The sequence below is a fragment of the Neovison vison genome, chromosome 11, assembly GCF_020171115.1.
Source record: "Neovison vison isolate M4711 chromosome 11, ASM_NN_V1, whole genome shotgun sequence".
NCBI classification, from domain to species: Eukaryota; Metazoa; Chordata; class Mammalia; order Carnivora; family Mustelidae; genus Neogale; species Neogale vison.
Window position 1 is genome coordinate 142523920 of NC_058101.1, and position 19220 is coordinate 142543139.

At 34.4% G+C, this 19220-nt stretch overlaps 1 protein-coding gene across 3 annotated transcripts in view; it reads left to right on the top strand.

The window, feature by feature from the left end:
* The window catches only part of LRBA (LPS responsive beige-like anchor protein), a 731946-nt gene that overhangs the window by 201705 nt on the left and 511021 nt on the right, over positions 1–19220 (top strand). For all 3 annotated transcript variants that reach the window (XM_044224882.1, XM_044224884.1, XM_044224883.1), the window contains exons 31-32: positions 4387–4520; positions 18582–18660. In XM_044224882.1, coding sequence (XP_044080817.1) covers positions 4387–4520; positions 18582–18660 — 213 coding nt within the window. The remainder of the gene's footprint in view (positions 1–4386; positions 4521–18581; positions 18661–19220) is intronic.

A 19220-nucleotide genomic window follows, 5' to 3' on the forward strand; every position in this document is an offset into this window, starting at 1 on the left:
CTAAAAATTTAGTTATTTGCTTCTTAAATATTGACAGGGAATTCATTTAGTCTCTTAATTAGAAACTTAATTTGTATCCTGAGAACAAAGCCAGAAATATCCCTAGCATACTGCTTGGCATATAGGATCTCAAACTTGTTCCAAATGTATGTTTCATTTTCTTTGTGTTCCCAAATTTAGAAAAATATGAAATGTTAGTCCTTTCATGATCATTCTTGAGTAGTGGTAAAGATAAATTTCAGCAATTTTTTTAAACTGTAGGACATGCTTTATTAGCTTAAATTTATACTTACATACATGATACATATGATAGCTTAAATATTACTTTTATTGAAAACTTCAGTCTTTTACATGGAAACCCTTTGATAAACAAAACAGTAAAGGAAAGGGAAATATCCTGAAATCTGCCTGCTGCTTTTTCTTTAAATTGGATCATTATGACTTTGAATTTTCTTTGTTTTTATGTGGTCCAAAGCTGAAGCATTATTATTTTGCTTCCTCAGAAATGACCTGAGTCAGGGACGCCTGGGTGGTTCAGTCATTAAGACTCTGCCTTCTGCCCAGGTCATGATCCCAGAGTCCCGCATTAGGCTCTTTCCTTAGTGGGGAGCCTGCTCCTCTCTCTCCCTCTGCCTGCCACTCTTCCTGCCTCTGCTCTCTCTCTCTCTCTGTCAAATAAATAAATAAAATCTTAAAAAAAAAAGAAATAACTTGAATCAGCCAAAGAATTTGGAAATTAATTTTCTTTATTATGTATTAATAAATGATAATTATAAATAATGTTTATTTTTAATTTATAATTAATAAGTAGGCTAAAGAATTGAGAACATTCTCCATTTGTGAGCATATATATTTTTTATTTTAGTAATACAGGCATAATTTTATATCTTGGAAATCTTTATTATTATTGCTTGTAGGTGATTATACTATGGAATTGTGTTTAAATGTTAAAATGATTGTGGTAATGGTTCCACAACTCTGTGAATATACTAAAAACCATTGGACACTTAAATAGTGTGATATGTGAATTATATCTCAATGAACCTTAAGAAAAAGGTCAATATGAGAAAATAGTTCAAATAGAAGGCTCTTGTTTAAACAAACCTGGAATTATAGGGCATTTACTTTGGCAAATTACTTTACCTATCTGAACTTTACTATTTTAACTTTTAAAGTGGAAGTAATATGTATGTATGTTAGGATTGGAGAATTAAGTAGTAATTTTTGGCATATCATCAGTTTAAATCATAGCTATTAATTTATAAATTTATATAATAGGATCATGGGGAAACATGAAGAATAATACATTATGAACTTTGACTTGGAGATTTTAGGGAGGCTTACCTATAAGCAAGGCTTTGAAAGGTGAGACAGAAGAGGTTACTGGCATGCAGGGCTAAGAGAAGGCATCTTGGCTGAGGAATAGCATATGCAAGTGGTCGGAGTTGTGAAATGACATACATGCTCAGGAACTGTAAGAGCATATTGGAGAAGTGTGTGAGGAATGCTGTATTAAATGTGAATTCTTGTAGGTAGCCACACTTCAGATGTGTTAGGAATGAGAATAAGAGAAAGATCTTAGAAAGTAAATATTAGCTGCATTGTAATAAAGAATAAGTATACATGATTGATAGCATTATTAATGGTAGTAGCTTTAAGGGTTAGAAATGAGGTAAGTTTTTGTTACCTTTAATTAACCATGTTGTCTCAGATAAATAGAGATTGTGCATATTAAGGAACATCTGTAGTAAGTTTTTTCTGTTACCAGTTTTTCAATTTTTTTAAAAATTTAATTTACTTATTTGACAGAGAGAGATCACAAGTAGGCAGAGAGGCAGGCAGAGAGAGAGGAAGGGAAGCAGGCTCCCTGCCGAACAGAGAGTACAGTGCGGGGCTCAGTCCCAGGACCCTGAGAGCATGACCTGAGCCGAAGGCAGAGGCTCAACCCACTGAGCCACCCAGGCGCCCCTTTCCAATGTTTTATTATGAAAATGTTCAAACAGAAATTGAAAGAATTGTTCAGTGAACAGCCCCAGACCCCATCATTAAGATATTGCAATTAATCTTTAACTCTCTTTGCTTCATCATATAATTCTTCATATATCCATCTATCAGTTTTATTTTTTATGTGTTTCAACAGACATCAGTTCACTTCATAAACATTTCAGCATGCAGATCTTTAGAGATCAGTACAGTTTTTTAAGGTAAAATGTACATGCATTCAAAGGCACAGATTTTGTGTGTACCATTTGATGAATTTTGAAACTTTGTACACCTGTGTGTAACCCATATCCTCAGTCAAGACATCATCAACCTTGAGAGTTCCCTCATGTGCCTTCCCAGCTAGAGGCAACTATTCTTCTGATTTTTTTTCTAGGGTAGATTAGTTTTGCCTTTTATAGAACTTCATGTAAAAGGAAATACAAAGTTTGTGTTCTGTATAAGACTTCCTTAAAACTCAATATAATGCTTTTAAGAATTCACTTATGTTGTGTTTATCAGTAGTTTCTTTTAATTGCTGAGTATTGTTTCATTGTATAAGCATATCACTTATTCATTTTTCTTTTGAAAGGATTCTGAGCTGTTTCTAGTTTTTGACTATTAGATAAGTCCTCTTGAACATTATTGTATACATTTTTTGTGTGCATAAGTTATCTTGAGAAAACTCCCAGGAGAGGGTTTGTACATAGTTTAGTTTTATGTCTTAAATTTCAGTTATGGAAAAAACAACTTCAGTTTTCTAAATACTATCTTCTGTTGCTCATTTCAGTGCTTTTATTTATCATATCAGTGAACTAGTCTTACTAGTTCTTTCTTTGTGAACAAATGTGAAAGTAAATTCTGCGTAGCACTCCTCCTTCCAAAATAGGTTCTAGGGTATGTACCTGGAGATTTTCTTAAACAATAGGTTTATGCATTTCTGCCTTGAGTAGGAAATGCTTCCTTGAGTAGGAAATATAAAATTACATTTTATATTATTTTGAGTGCACTGCTAGCACGCACACACACGTGGTCATATCTATTCCCCCTAAAGTCAATAATCTTCATCTCATGTAAGCTACCGTGCTTTAAGCACACCATTTCGGATTGAGGGCTCAGGTGGCTGTTGCATCTATTTTTTAGTGTATAGTTAACATTGGCAGTCACCCTTATAATGATGTGACACCAGCTACCCCCAAGTACATTGAATAAGCCATGCCTAACACCAGAGAACTTGATTTAATTGGCAACAGTGTTTGCCATCGCCTGATAGGCACTGAAGTAAAACAGAACCTATTTAGCTTTGTATTATCTTTCTTTGGTATAACAACAAAAACAAAATGTATTTTTAAAGTACTGGAATTACATATTTTCCACTTTTGCTTACATTTATTGGGATCAAGTATCTAAGTAACTTTATTTAGAAACTGAATACTTTAAAGCTGTTAAGGGAATACTTGAAGCTTGCGGTTACAATATTGTCAACAAAAGATGTGATTAAATAAATTGAATGTTGAAGACTTTAGGCTTATGGTTAACACCAGGTAATTAAAAGTAAGCACTGCTGTGGGAGTGCATTATATATCAGCTGTCCTCTTTACCTCATTAACTAGGTTTTGCATGTTTATGGAGCTAACTTCAATTAAAAATGCCTTTTAGTTATGCCTAATAAGGTCTTTTAGTTACTATTTTGGTATAAAGTATTACACTTTAATTGAAATTGGTGTATCATAAATACCTGTGTTGGAGTAATAGACAAAATAAACAAATTTGATTATTTGAAATTTTTTGCATCTAGCTTTTATACCTCTGCATTGTTTATTCTATATAATATTATCAAAAGATAGTCTTTGGGACTTAAAAAGAAAAACTTGGTAGATATGTGTTAAAAATTATTTATATCTGTAGGGTTTGTTTTGTTTTTCCACCTTAAAAGATTTCTAAGGTTTTATGATTACAATTTAGTGGTGCTTTAAAATCCATGTAAAAATGAGTTGTTTAAAATCCATGTAGAAATCTGCTTCAATTCTGAGGTTAAGAAAAAGCTAATTACTTTTCCACTTGAGTGCCAAAATCCCTTTTTTATATACCTTTGGTTATATTTTATTTAAGTTGGATAATTAAAGATCATAAATTTGAAGAATATTATATAGTAATTGTAAGTTCACATGTTGTAATGGATTATTATATTTTCATAAGAGATTGTCTTCATTTTAAAACATTGAAATTTGGATAAATATGAATGCCATTGGAAAGATTTCTTACTGAGAGCATATTCTAAATTATACATCAAAATAGAAATAATTAAACTATAAAAAGAAATTAGTTTCCTATTTTTTATTTTGAAATTAATGTAATTAGGTTGAGTGACCTTTTGTATTTTAAAATCTGTTTACTTTATTACAGAAGTGTCATCATTGCAACAAAAAAATCAGCAGTCTTACCTTCTACACTTACTGCAAGTCTACCTACCAATGCTGTCAGTGTGGTTTCTTCAGTAGATTCAAGCCAAGCCTCAGATGTAGGAGGAGAATCACCTGGTGAGTGAGTTATATCTGAACAAAAAAGTTTTTAGATTGCATTTCTGCAAAGTTGAGGACTTTTGATAAAATTGAGATAGTTTGTTAGGCACGTTATAAATCATTATGCTTTTGTATTATGCTATTGATTGTTTCATAATTTTCCAAATAAATTGAATAGTATCAAATAAATTGTATCAAGTTATTTCAGTATTTTCATCACTTAAACATAATAATTGTTCCTAGTGTTTAGTGATGAGGAAATGTTCACAGTTGGTTAAGTAAATGTATGTGCAGTACTTTACATATACCATGTAATTGTAGCTGTGTGAAGTATATACCTTTTGTACATGGAAAAATCTAGGAAATATACTCTGAAGTTACTTGATTGTTTCCATGTGGTTGAACTACTACTGGAAGTTTTGATTTTTTAAGTTTCATGGGTTAGTGTCTTTTTCAAAGTTTTATCATTAATCTTGTATTATGTTTATATATAATTGTATAGTATTCAGTTTATTGAAAAAAAAATTCTTCCTGGAAACCAAAATCTAGTAGTAGTACATGGAGTCTTATGCTATGTTGCCTTTTATTTTATTAAAAAATTTTTAAAAAATTTTATTTGTTTGACAGAGAGACACAGAGAGGGAGCGCAAGCAGGGGGAGTGGGAGAGGGAGAAGCAGGCTTCCCACTGAACAGGGATCACCATGTGGGGGCTTGATCCCAGGAGCCTGGGATCATGACCTGAGCCAAAGGCAGATGCTTAATGACTGAGCCACCCAGGCGCCCCTTATTTTATCAATAATTTTAAAAAAACAGATAGACCTTACTTTTTAGATCAGTTTTAAGTTACAAAAAAATGGAATGGAAAGTACAGAGTTCCATATACTACCTCAACATTCCCAATTCCCATTATTTCCCATTGCCTATTACTAACATAGTAGTGTGGTGTATTGTTATTTTAATTTTTTTTAATAATTGTTCTAGTGAGAAAATACAAAAGAAAATAAGTATAGGATTCTACCAGACTTGTCCATTATACTCTGATGCTTTTGTTTTACTTTGGAGGAGAAGCAATTTGGTAATCTATGTTGCAAATTTCTGTTCTTTCACCCTCATCCAATACCCTTAAAAAAAAATCAGCTGTGATTTTTCTAGAGCTTCTTCAGTTGGGAAAAAGGCAGAAGGTACTTGTATCTGTTGAAATGGTGGGCCATCTTTTAAACTCAGTGTTAGCGAACTTCTGATAACTTCCCAGAGCAAATAGTAGTTAAGTTTAGCAGTTCACAGTATACTGAATAAAATATTTTCATCTTATTTTGAATATATTGCCTTTTAATTTCAGTTTATGGGACAAAGTAATTAAAGCAATCCTCTGGTTGCTTTTAAATATATTTCTGAAATTTAAATCATGCAGTCTTCAGAAGAGATAAGAAACAAAACTGAGAGATACATAGGCAATATTGGATGTAAAACAGGATGATATTTTATTTCTGAAGCATTGTATTTTTTCTAGTATATCCATCATTATATAAACCCACCCTACAAAATAACTTTCACTTTGAAGACTATTTGTTTATTGGCAAACCCTCACAAAACACTGTATCCAGCTATAATGTACCCTTTGACCCCTTTGTTGAAATTTTGTTTGATTTCCAGTGGTGATGGTTCTCAGTTCTCAGACTTTCCCATTTTGTGCTAGAATTGTTAGCTCTTTCCTTCTCCCTAAAACCCCTTAATTAAGAAAAAAATTCCTTGTTATCTCAAATTTTTGTGGTGATGGTCTTTGTTTTTATCATTTGTTTTTCATAGCTGACTCTTCCTTTCCTCTTTCAGTATTCTCTTGTTGTCCTCGTTATATGGTGTCTCCAGTTTATTTCTGTTCCATTCCATTAATTGCTGACATGAACCTTACAACCTTGATATGGAAAATCTAACTCAATATAGTGTTTTCAGTCATTGTATTTCTCACTCTCCTACAACCCCATTTTATCTACTTTTGTTTACCATACTTGCCCATGTATTCTGTTCTTTTTTTACTTGGAATCCAAACCCCACATGTAGGTATCTCCTCACCATCAGTATTTTTATTGTGAGGTTTTTGTTTTCTTTTTCGTAGGTCTCTTAATTTATTTGCCATTAATAAAAATAGGTGACATATATTTAAGTTTATTTTCCTCCTTCTGGTTCAAGCAAGAATTGGGAGAAAATGATTTGTGGATGAATTGATAGTTGTAATCGCACACTGAGCTGGGCAGTTTATTTTTATTTTTATTTTTTTTGAAGATTTTATTTATTTGAGAGAAAGAGAGAGCAGGGGGAGGAGCAGAGGCTCAATCCCAGAACCCTGAGATCATGACCTGAGCTGAAATTAAGAGTCAGATGCTAACTGACTGAGCCATCCAGGCACCCCTGGGCAGTTTATTCCTGCAGATCTGGGCATATTAGGTATTAGTCTTGGTTTGATCTTATATTATTTTCTTTGTATGAAGGTATAGTAAATATCTGTCCCTATGGATCTTAAACCTTAAGTCTTTGTGCCTTGGGATGACTTCATTTCTGAGTTTTATAGTGAGTCAGCAACAAAAAATGAACTACTAAAATCCATTAATAGGGGCGCCTGGGTGGCTCAGTGGGTTAAGCCGCTGCCTTCGGCTCAGGTCATGATCTCAGGGTCCTGGGATCGAGTCCCGCATCGGGCTCTCTGCTCAGCGGGGAGCCTGCTTCCTCCTCTCTCTCTCTCTGCCTGCCTCTCCATCTACTTGTGATCTCTCTCTGTCAAATAAATAAATAAAATCTTTAAAAAAAAATCCATTAATAGAGTATTGATTAAAAAAATACACTTGGTAATGCATGGTACAATAGCAAAAATGGGAATTTCCTTGGCAGAAACAATGTAAATATAAAACATTAAATAGGACTTTTGTAGCAGAACAGTTAAACTACTTAGAAATTTTAGTATCAGAATGGGATTTCTAAATTTTACATGTGGCACAAACAGAAACTAGAATTGGGTACAGTTGGTTCCCAGAAAAAGAATTAGAACTTGCCAGCTTTATCTGAGGTCAGAGATTCTTTTGTGATAATATTATCGCCATCTCAAAAATGAAACAAACTAACAAAAAAGCAGAAGTAGACCCATAAATACAGAAAATAAACTGGTGGTTGCCAGAAGAGAAGGGTATAGGGGCATGGATGAAATGGGTGAAGGGAGTGGGAGATACAGGCTTCCATTTATGGAATGAATAAGTGATAGAGCATAGGAAATACATAGTCATTGGTATTGTAATTGCATTGTATGGTGATAGGTAGTAATTACACTGTGGTGAGCATGACATAGTATATAGAATTATGGAATCACTATGTTGTGCACCTGAAACTAACATTGTGTGTCAACTGTACTTTTAAAAAAAGTCACCCAAATCTGTAACATTGCAAAAAAATTGAAGATTTGTACATTTACATTTTAAACTGTGCATATTATACAAATTTTGATTATTTTACAAATTTTGATTACTATACAAATTTCACATTTTAGTTTGGATAATATTCCTTAGCTTCTATAACATTTTATTAGCAAAAAAGGGTAGTCTACTACTATCAATAGCAAGTCTTTCTTTGTAACTGATAAAAGATATTTATCAGAGAACAAGATATACCCTTGGTATATGCATATTTTAAAAGAAAGCTAAAAGAGAAAACAGTTTTAGTAAATATATCAAAATCTGGAAATTTTAAAGTTACTCATCAGTATAGGTTTAATTGTCCAGATTACAGTATGTGTTAAGATGTCATTACTCTTTTCAGGTGTGCTAACATGTTTTTTTCTACCATGATGCAAAGAATAAAGTGATTAAAACAAAAATGAAGCTAATCCACTAAAGGAACCAAATAGACTGTCTTTCAGTAATTTATATGCTGGGTGTTTGCCAGTGTGTAAAATACAATAATTATACTTCTATTTGGAATATTAGGCTCTCATCTGATTATCAGACCCATGTATATTATTAATTAGCACATTTATTTTTAACATTGAAGAAAAAAAGTTTGATTTTTTACTTATATGAAATTTGACCCAAGGAGCTTATATTTACTCAATCAGTACAAGTTTTTTATTTAGTAAAAAGTTTTTACTGGGCATACAGACTGTGCCTCTTGTGACTGGTCTGGAATCGGTGAGGAAGTTTCGGGGGTGAAAGGGAGAGGTAGAGAAATTCTAAAAATCCAATGTTTAGGGATTATATATTGGCACTTGTTTTAATGATACTTTATTGCAAAGGACATTATTTATTTAGACCCTTAGGGACTTTGTATAAACAGTTGGCTATTCCCTGGGTAGATACGAGACAGATGATGTATTTGCGTTTTCCTTTTTGTTCTTTTGAATGTCTGGAAAACTGTCAGTTTGAAGGAGCCAGTTTATCAGTGCAAGGATAAGGAAAAGATAAGTCAGTATCATTCCACATGTTCAAAGTAGCGTCTGCATTTACGTATGTGTGATTGTGTATTAAAAATATTTCATGTTAATTTAAAACAATAAATTAGTCATAAATTTATGATTTTATCTGAGTTGAAAAATGCAGAATATTTGGAAACTACATTTTTTCCATGGCAGAAATGGAGAATGACCCCTATGAAGTTACCGATATTCTAGTTTACTTTTTTGTGTGGTGTTTTCCTCCAATAGTTATTGCTAGTTGATTTCTTTTAAAGATTTTTAAAAAATTTCAGTGTACTGTTAGTTTCAGGTATACAATTCAGTGATTCCATTCAATACCCTGTGCTCATCATAACAAAGGTACTCCTTAATCCCCATCACGTATTTTACCCATCCCCATGGACCTTTTTATCTTTGTTGGTAAAGTGTTCTCTTATTATTGAAAAAGACCGTTTATAGAATCCCTTTCTGCTGTAGTCTCTTTTAGGTTTGAAAATTGGCCAACACTTCAAGAGTAGTGTCAGGAAGGCTTTCTATATTACTGTTTTATTTAGAGCCACTATTGCTGCTTGTCTTCTTCAGACGTCGGATATGCATTTCAGTTTGTTAAAATTAGGGTCAGCACAGTAAAAGCTATTTTTGTTTTGTAACTTCTACCTAAAGCCTCATATAAATATTTCCTTGAGGTTTATTACTTGTGTCACTTTTAAATACATGGGGCTTCATACTTTCTTTTTTTTAGGTTCAGAGAAGTTTGAGAAAAACTACCAGTAGTCCTTTTAGAGACAGTGTCTGTTATATTCTAAATAAAGATGGTCTTTAAAAACTACCACCAATTAAAAGAAATAAAGCTCAGAAATAGTTAATTAATCACTAATAATAAAAGTCATTGGCCAATTATGGTTTAGTAATCATATTGCTGTCAAGGATTTAGAGAATTGGAGGTGTCATTAACTGACTATAATAAATATATTTGGTGTCTGAAGTACTTCATTGAGTGTTGTGTAGAAATAAAAGGATGGACCTGAGTCTCAGAAATTCCAGATACTGAACAGAAAGATTCTTTTTTTTTTTTTTTTAAGATTTTATTTATTTATTTGACAGAGAGAGATCACAAGTAGGCAGTGAGGCAAGCAGAGAAAGAGAGAGGAGCAAGCAGGCTCCTTGTTGAGCAGAGAGCCCGATGTGGGACTCGATCCCAGGACCCTGAGATCATGACCCGAGCTGAAGGCAGAGGCTTAACCCACTGAGCCACCCAGGTGCCCCCGAACAGAAAGATTCTTTTCAAAATTACCTTGTTTTGCTCTCCAGTTTGAAATTTTAACATGGAAGAAAAATGAGAAAATGGAAGACTTTGTGAAGTAGGAATTCATACATGTACTTTAAAAGATTGTGATTATAAAGAAATGTGTGCTTTAACTTCACTTTTAATACTATGCATTAGGATAGGTTCCATGCAGTTTTTTAGGATTTTTGTGTACAGTTAGCTCTCAAATGAGCAGGATGGTGAGGAGGGGAGGAAGACAGAGATCAATAAATCCCAGTGAAAAGAAAAGTTAATTCTGATTTTCAAGGGAATGGGAAGGAAATGTGTATTGGAAAGGAGAGATTCACAACTTCATCTTGTAGGAATATTCTCTCTCTTAAGAGGTAGGCTTAGTAATTTTCCAAAGGTTAATTGTCTAAGATTGCTACAGTATCCTCCCCCAAATGAACAAAGCCTAGATTTCTGAAGCTCTATGTTTGGCTCTATGTTTGGCTGAGAATTGGTGATCAGAACTGAATCAGAATTACTGATCTAGTTCTGCCTGAAGACCAAGCATATTTTAGGGAAGGTCGAGTTGTCCTAGATCCTTGCTGATTAGAGCCTTGCTGTTTATCTATACCTGTAACTAATTTTATTTGCCTTACCTACCTAAGAGAGTAAGTTGAATCAAAATGCCCAGATACAAATGAAGTGAGCCTGAGGAAGTTATGGGAGTGGGGTGAGAGAGTACAGGTGTTTAATAAAATACTTTCTTATACAGTGGCTGGGTTTGCCAAATCTTTTTGGCTATGTTTTGTTTTATACCAATGTGATAAGTGAAATAATTAGAAATCCACTTTTTATAACAGTTAAATCTGGGCTTGACTCTTTACTTTATAACTTCTAGTCTTTTAAACAGATTTACCTTTGGTTTCTTTAAAAAAATTTTAGAGTAATGTTTTTAAAAGGTACTTTAGAACATTTATGTCATTTAAGTTATGTATACGTAATGCCATATGAATAATCATTGAAGAATTTGGTGTATTTTAAGCCTGAAGTACAGACTAACGGGAACTACGATAACTTTAAGTATTTGAAAGAAAGTCATAGAGTAGAAGGGTAGGAAAGGAAGCTATCATTCATTGTGTATGTATTATGGTCCAGGCTCAAAATAATTCTGTGAGGTGTAGGTACCACTATTCATTTTATAGATTAGGAAAATGAAGCACAGAGAGCTTAAATAACTTTACCCCAGGTTCTACTGCTTGTGAGTGGCAGAGCTATTACCACTTCCCCCAAACATTTCAATCATATAACAACCCCTGACGGGTAGTGATTATCAGAGAAACTGCCCAATATTGATAGAGCTAGGATTCAGTTTGAGAATGGTTTGGTTATAGGTGGCTGGTGAGGAAGTGTCTGCTAGTGTAGAACATGTTTTCTAAAGAAATCGGTATGGAAGTTACATAAGAGATTGATTGTTGATAATCTTGAGAGCTTGGCAGGATTTCTTTTTAGATGTGGAGGAGAAAGGCTGTGGTCGTGAATGACCTAACATTTCTTTTTGAAAGCAGGAAGGGAAATAGATTTCAAGCTGAGAAGAGTAGAGGAACTTTAATATTTATTGCCAGAATTTAATAGGTAAGTAATATATAAACAGAAGGCTTGACTAAAAATGGGTAGCAGCAAACATGAATATATAGTAGAGTTACTTAGAAGAGCTCCTGAATTTTCTTCTGTAGTGCTTTGCAGAAATGTGGGAAAAGAACACTGGAGAATCTACTTTATCTTTGTTACTTTTTTTTTTTTTAAGGTTTTATTTATTTATTTGATAGAGAGAGAGCAGGAGAGCATAGGCAGGGAGAGTGGCAGAGGGAAAGGGAGAAGCAGGCCCCCTGCTGAGCAGGGAACTCAATGTAGGGCTTGTTCTCAGGACCCTGGAATCATGACCTGAGCCGAAGGCAGACTCTTAACTGACTGAGCCACCCAGGTGCCCCTATCTTAGGTTCTTTACATTTTTAAATTTAAACATCCTAACAACCGTGTTAAAATTTGGTGGTATTTCTCTTTTCTAAATCATACTGGCAAAATGATTTAAAAGGAACGTTCTAGAATTCTGCATGACAACAATCACTACACACTTAAGTATTTGTAATGAACGACAAAAGGTAAATATCTATATATAATAATTACAAATTACAAAGAAAAGGATTCCTACAAAAATGCTCAAAATATCAGAGTAGTAGTTATTTATGTTACCTTTTGGTTTCCACTAAAGTGGGAAAATTCATTCAGTTTTACTAGTAATCAAGTGTAAATTGTTTATTCTTTATTCAGGGCAATTTGGCAATATGTGTTCATATGTAATGTGTGTGTTTATTGACTAATAGGAAGTTACCTAAAAAAATCAAGGAGTGGGGCACTGGGTGGCTCAGTCAGTATCCAACTCTTGATCTCAACTCAGATCTTGACCTTAGGGTCATAAGTTCAAGACCTACATTGGGCTCCACACTGATGTGGAACCTATTAAAAAAAAAAAAAGTCAAGGAGTACACATAAATTTATGTAAGCAAATACAAAATGTTATTTATTATGGTAAAGAACTAGGAATGACTCAAATGAATGTGCCTGAATTTTGGTTGGTCTGATATATCCTCATGATTAGAAGCAAATTATGATACACTTCTTTGGTAGGAATATTATGAAACAGGTAGAGAAGAAAATCTAATCACCTGCTGCACAGTTTTATCTGTCTTTATTTTAACTCCAGTATAGTTAACATACAGTGTTATATTAATTTCAGGTGTACAATATGGTGATTTAACATTTCAATAATCACTCAGTGCGTATCATATGGTGCACAGTTTTGACTTGTCACATATTGGTGATACCACTTTCATTATTTAATATAATCAATTATTTAATAGAATAAATAAATAAAACATTATTTAATGTTTTCAATATTTTATTATTTAACATCTAACTTCCAGGGGTGCCTGGGTGGCTCAGTGGATTAAGCCTCTGCCTTCAGCTCAGGTCATGATCTCAGAGTCCTGGGATCGAGCCCCACATCGAGCTTTCTGCTTGGCAGGGAGCTTGCTTCCCCCTCTCTCTGCCTGCCTCTTTGCCTACTGATTTTTCTCTCTCTGTCAAATAAATAAATCTTAAAAAAAAAAAAAAAATCGAACGGCCAATTTTCTGTATGGTAAAGTTACTCTTTCCCTTTTGTTTTTAATAAGTGTTTTGTGGAAAGGTACTTTGAAATTATTTAAATATCCTGTTCCTCAGCTTGTTAATTTATCTTATCAATATGGCCTCTTTGGCTTCCTATTTAATTGAATGAGTTGTAGTAAGTTATTATCATTATTTATTTTTAGTATTATTATTTTAAAATTTAATTTTGTGTGTCCCAAAATTCATTGTTTATGCACCACACCCAGTGCTCCTTGCAATACGTGCCCTCCATAATACCCACCACCACCAGGCTCACCCAACCACCCACCCCCCTCCCCTCTAAAACCCTCAGTTTGTTTCTCAGAGTCCACGATTTTTAGATTTTTTAATAAACATACAGTGTATTATTAGCCCCATGGGTACAGGTCTGTGAATCACCAGGTTTACACACTTCACAGCACTCACCATAGCACATACCCTCCCCAATGTCCATAACCCCACCACCCTCTCCCTACCTTCCTCCCCGCCGCAACCCTCAGTTTGTTTTGTGAGATTAAGAGTGTCTTACGGTTTGTCTCCCTCCCAATCCCATCTTGTTTCATTTATTCTTTTCCTACCCCCCAAACCCCCCACGTTGCCTCTCCACTTCCTCATATCAGGGAGATCATATGATAGTTGTCTTTCTCTGATTGACTTATTTCCCTAAGCATAATAGCCTTTAGTTCCATCCACGTTCTCACAAATGGCAAGATTTCATTTCTTTTGATGGCTGCATAGTATTCCATTGTGTGTGTGTGTGTGTGTGTATCACCTCTTCTTTATCCATTCATCTGTTGATGGACATCTAGTTTCTTTCCATAGTTTGGCTATTGTGGACATTACTGTTATAAACATTCGGGTGCATGTGCCCCTTTGGATCATTACATTTGTATCTTTAGGGTAAATACCCAGTAGTGCAATTGCTGGTTTGTAGGGTAGCTCTATTTTCAACTTTTTGAGGAATTATTATTTATTTTTATGCTCAAAATGTTTCCAGTTTTGTCAGTGGTAGTCCCTTCAAGCTGCTTCTGTGTCTTCGTGAATGATGGCCTATTATTTCTTTGGCATATCTTTGCTTTCTAAAAAGCAAAACTAGATGTTTCAAGCTCATTGTGTACTTTTCTCTAGTAGATCTTGAATTGGTCATTTCTCTCTCTCAGTGAAGAATAGTGTTTAGAAGCAAGATTTGGACATGAGATGTTAAGGTATTATTGTTCCCAAGTCCTCTCAGTGGATAGAACTAGGGACTATATATGGATATGTATTTGAATGAGGATATATATTTCATACATAGTTGTATATATTACCTGTATTTAGTGAAACCATGAATTCACACAAATGCCTTTAATTTCAAATCATTAACCTCAAAGTTCTTTTTGTTTTCTTTTCTACTTAAATGCTCTCTTCACATTGTCTGAGCTCGTATACCTTGCTCCAGGTCAGTGTCACCCCTATCCTGATGCAAATACTTTCCTTGATCTATTCAAGCTAACTGCTTAAGGCCGGACTAGATTAAGGAAGTCTGGAAAATAGGGCCCTTTTGCTCTTTAAAAGCACAATATTTTTATACTGTAGTATAATGAGAAAATAACTGATTTTACTTGAAACACAGGATTCTCAGATACAGATTCTCTCTTGGCCAACTCTATCCCTGCCTTCAGACTGTCACTCATAGGTCACCTTTCCTAAGTTTTACCTTGACCACTATATCTAAAGATGCAACCAGCTTTCACTAACCCTCACCCCATGCTTCCAATTTCCCTCACTCTTCTCTATTATTTCCTAAACTACCTTCTAGCTCCCAACTTATTTATTATGTTTATTATTTATTGTCTGTCTTCCCCTACTAGGGCTGAACTTTTTATTTATATAAGCACTGGTATATCCCAAGCATCTAGAATAATACCTAGACTTCTATTTGTTTTCAAAAGATAATTTTCAATAAATGAGTGAGTACATAAAGCTGCATGCTTGTTTCAGTCCTCAGTGTTCACTTAGGAATTTGGTTTCTTTTAGGGTAACCATGCAAATTAAAAGTAAGAGAACCTTGGGGCACCTGGGTGCCTCAGCGTATGACTCTTGATTTCTACTTAGGTCATGATCTCAGGGTTTCGAGGTCAAGCCCCATGTCAGATTCTGTTCTGGGCATGGAGCCTGCTTGGGATTCTCTCTCTACCTCCGCCCCTTCCCCAACCCCCTCTTTATTTTTTTTTATTTTTTTTTTTTAAAGATTTTATTTATTTATTTGACAGACAGATCACAAGTGGGCAGAGAGGCAGGCAGAGAGAGAGAGAGAGGAGGAAGCAGGCTCCCTGCTGAGCAGAGAGCCCGATGCGGGACTCGATCCCAGGACTCTGGGATCATGACCTGAGCTGAAGGCAGCGGCTTAATCCACTGAGCCACCCAGGCGCCCCCCAACCCCCTCTTTAAAGGAAGAGAGACCCCTATGCTTTCAAGCCTTGTTAAATTTACTGCCACATTTGGTGTCCTTTTGTAGTGAGTGGGACAGTGGAGATGATCTTCCATTGCCTACACTATTGGAATGGAGCTTAGAGGTTCATCTTCACTACAAGCAAATCATTATACTTACATAATATGTTGAAATTATACAATTGTTTTTTCTGTAGGCTTCTAGTTTATGTGATCTTGAGGTTGTAGACTGGAAAAATAAAGATTTTAAATAGTTACACAGTTCTCCTTGACTTAGTCTTTTACCATAGGTCTCAACTACATAGCAACTACATACAACTACATAGTAGGTCTCAACTATGGCTAACTACAATTGTTAAGATGCCTTTGATTATAAAATGTATTGATTTGAGAAATGCTACCATGTGGAAAAATGTGCATTTTATCCTGATGAAACAGGCTATTATGGAAAAGAATTCTTACTTAGAGATTTTTAAAATTCTGTTTCTTTTAAAATAATCGGATGATTTTTATCTTTCTCTGCCTGAGTTCATCTAAAGTCTCTATCAGTGTGCTCTAACCAAAGACTGCCAGGAATAAACTTTTGGTTGAATAAGTTAGTTCAGTGAGGGAGTATGCTCACAATGAGGAAATTAGGGACATCTGAGTAAGAGGATGTTAGAAATGATTTATTACAGGGTTTGAACCTATATTAGGTGATTTTAGGGAGGGGTTAAGGAAGTGGGGCTTCCTTTTAAATTGAGTAGTGTTAGGAAGCATGGGTAATTCTACAATGAGATACCCTAATAAATCTCATCAGAAGCCTGGAAGTCTAAAGCTGTAATTTGTAAAGTCATCAGTCATTCATACTAACAACACTAAGCATAATCAGTATTACCAGGCCAGCTCCTGATGTCGGAGGCTGCTTTTCTACATTCTCAACTGTTTCTGTCTTCTTCCTTTATGTATGCTAGATGAGCATTTTTCCTCCATCTCTCCTTCATTTATCTTTCTGTCCACACCACGTTGTGTCCTTTTAGGTACTTCTAGGATAACTATGCCTGAAGTTTTGAGAACATATCATAAGCATCAGACCTCTGGTAGTGCATGGATTCCGGGATCTTTTGAGCTACTCTTCTCTCGTGTATCAGCTTTGCATATTCTTTGTTTCATTTGCATCAGTATTATTTCCTTCTTTTTGGACTGTTCTCTCTAGAATTGTGATGAGATTTCAGTCTGTATTTACCCAAATACTAACTTTCCACACATTTAAGATACTGCTTTCAGAAACTGAATTTTACTGAATTACATCTGCAAGCAAGATATGCATGTCTCTTGTACCTATAGACTCTAGGTTGTAAGGATATCATCCAAGTTGGATTCCAGTGACTCTTATAGTCCCTGTGTCATAGAGGGACACTCTATGTGTCTGTTCTTTTTCTTCCTAATATTGGCCTTAGAAAAGGCAAATGGCTGTTCTGTTTCCTTAGATCCTACTCCTAGCTTAAACTGAATGATGTGCTATTCCATATATCCTAATTCTTAAACAGGAACTTTATTTTTCCCCTTTCTTTCTTGAGCTTTTAGAATTTCTTAAGTCTCAGTAAATTATCCTACAAATTAGTCTTCTAGATTCACTCTAGAAGTGAATCTTCTAGATTCACTCTTTCAAGACTTGTCATAAATGTGTGTTGTTTTGTTCCTATCTGTTCTTTTACTCTTCCAGTTACCTTTCTAGTGATTATTTTTCTCCTGCCAAGTAAGCATTATTTGTTGAAAACAAAGATGAAAATTCTTGTACAGGGTAGAACAGCTTTAACATTTTGTAATAGAAGAGGATGAATTGACCACTCAGCAAAATATACAAGAATATTAAAGGGTATCTGGAAGTTTCATTGGAGAGTAAAATAAGATCACATGGTAGAAATTAATTTTACACAGTAGTTCGAACAAAGAGAGGGACATAAAAACGTAGGAAATAGCGAAGTACATACCACATGGAAAGATAACTTGTAAAATATGAGAGATAGGAATGATTAAGGGAATAATTTTTGGAATTAACATAAACTGAGGACCCTCTCTTGTCCACTTCTCTAAGCTCTGGAGAGATTGGGATGAAGAAGATGAAGTCTCAGCTTTTAAAAAGATTAGTGTAATAGGAAAAAGGATATTTACAAAATCAAGTGAAATATAGCATGACAAATGCACCAACAGGTTAAGTTCTCATTACACTGAGGATACAAACGAGGGAGTATAACTTCTATTTGAATCATTTAAGAAAGGTTTCACAAGTATTCCCTGGGTTGTGTTTGTTAGGCTAGACTCAGAAGCAGTCAGGCTATAGCACAAGTTATTTGGTGACCAAATAAGGTCAGTTTTTATGGAAGTGGAAGTTTATGTGCTTGAGGCTAAATTTGGAATTAACTGTTTTTGTGTTTTGCTTCAATTTTAAAAAGTGTCTACTTGTAAATCTCTATTGCTACTTGTTGGATAGAAGCAATCATGACTTTAGTGAGTCAGAATTTAGTTTTCTGTTACCTCTGCAGCTGATGGATCATAGGTTACTCAGTGTAATAATCAAACTTGTAACTAAGATTTACATATTAAATGATTGAAGAGATACCTTGTTAATTGGTAGATTTTAATGTTATCCAAAATATAATGGACATTTAACATCCATTGTAATGTTTTTTGTTGACTTGGTATAAAGATAGCTTCTTTATTTGAACCTTTATCTAAAAATGGAAGATTTCTGTAAATGGTTATTTTCTTTTATAGGTGGTAGATCATCTAATGCAAAATTGCCATCGGTGCCAACAGTTGGCTCAGTTCCACAAGACCAAGTTTCAAATATGAGGTATTAAAGCTATTAACTTGGATATTTGTGATTTATTCCTTTTGATGACTCTTTAAACTGTCTAGCTACAGTTCTTTTTTTTTTTTAAACTTACTTTTGTCTATTTTTTTTAAAAGCATAAGCGACAGAGGCCTGAATGTTTTAGAAGTTTCTCTTTAAAGATTATGACATGTAAAAGGTTTTTGAGAAGTGGCTATTATGATTAGTAAGTACTGCATGCAAAACAAATATTTAAATACACAGGTAGTAGCTTATGACTTAGGTTTCATATGGTTATGAACTGAAAATGGAGAATTCACTGTTCATTTTCTATAAAAATAATGAAGCAAGTTATAGGCAGTAAACCAAAGCCACAGTGAAACTGAACAGTAGGTACATTTTTACCGTCCTTAACCTTTTTAAATTGGGAATATGCATTTCAAATTCAAAGGTGGAATACTGTGAATATTTTCTACCACTAGACCCTTAATGGTCAGAGTTCTTGATCCTCCTTCCACTACTGGAAAATCCTAGCACTCCGCAAATACAGGCACCAAAGTTCTGTATGTGTAACTTTGTAG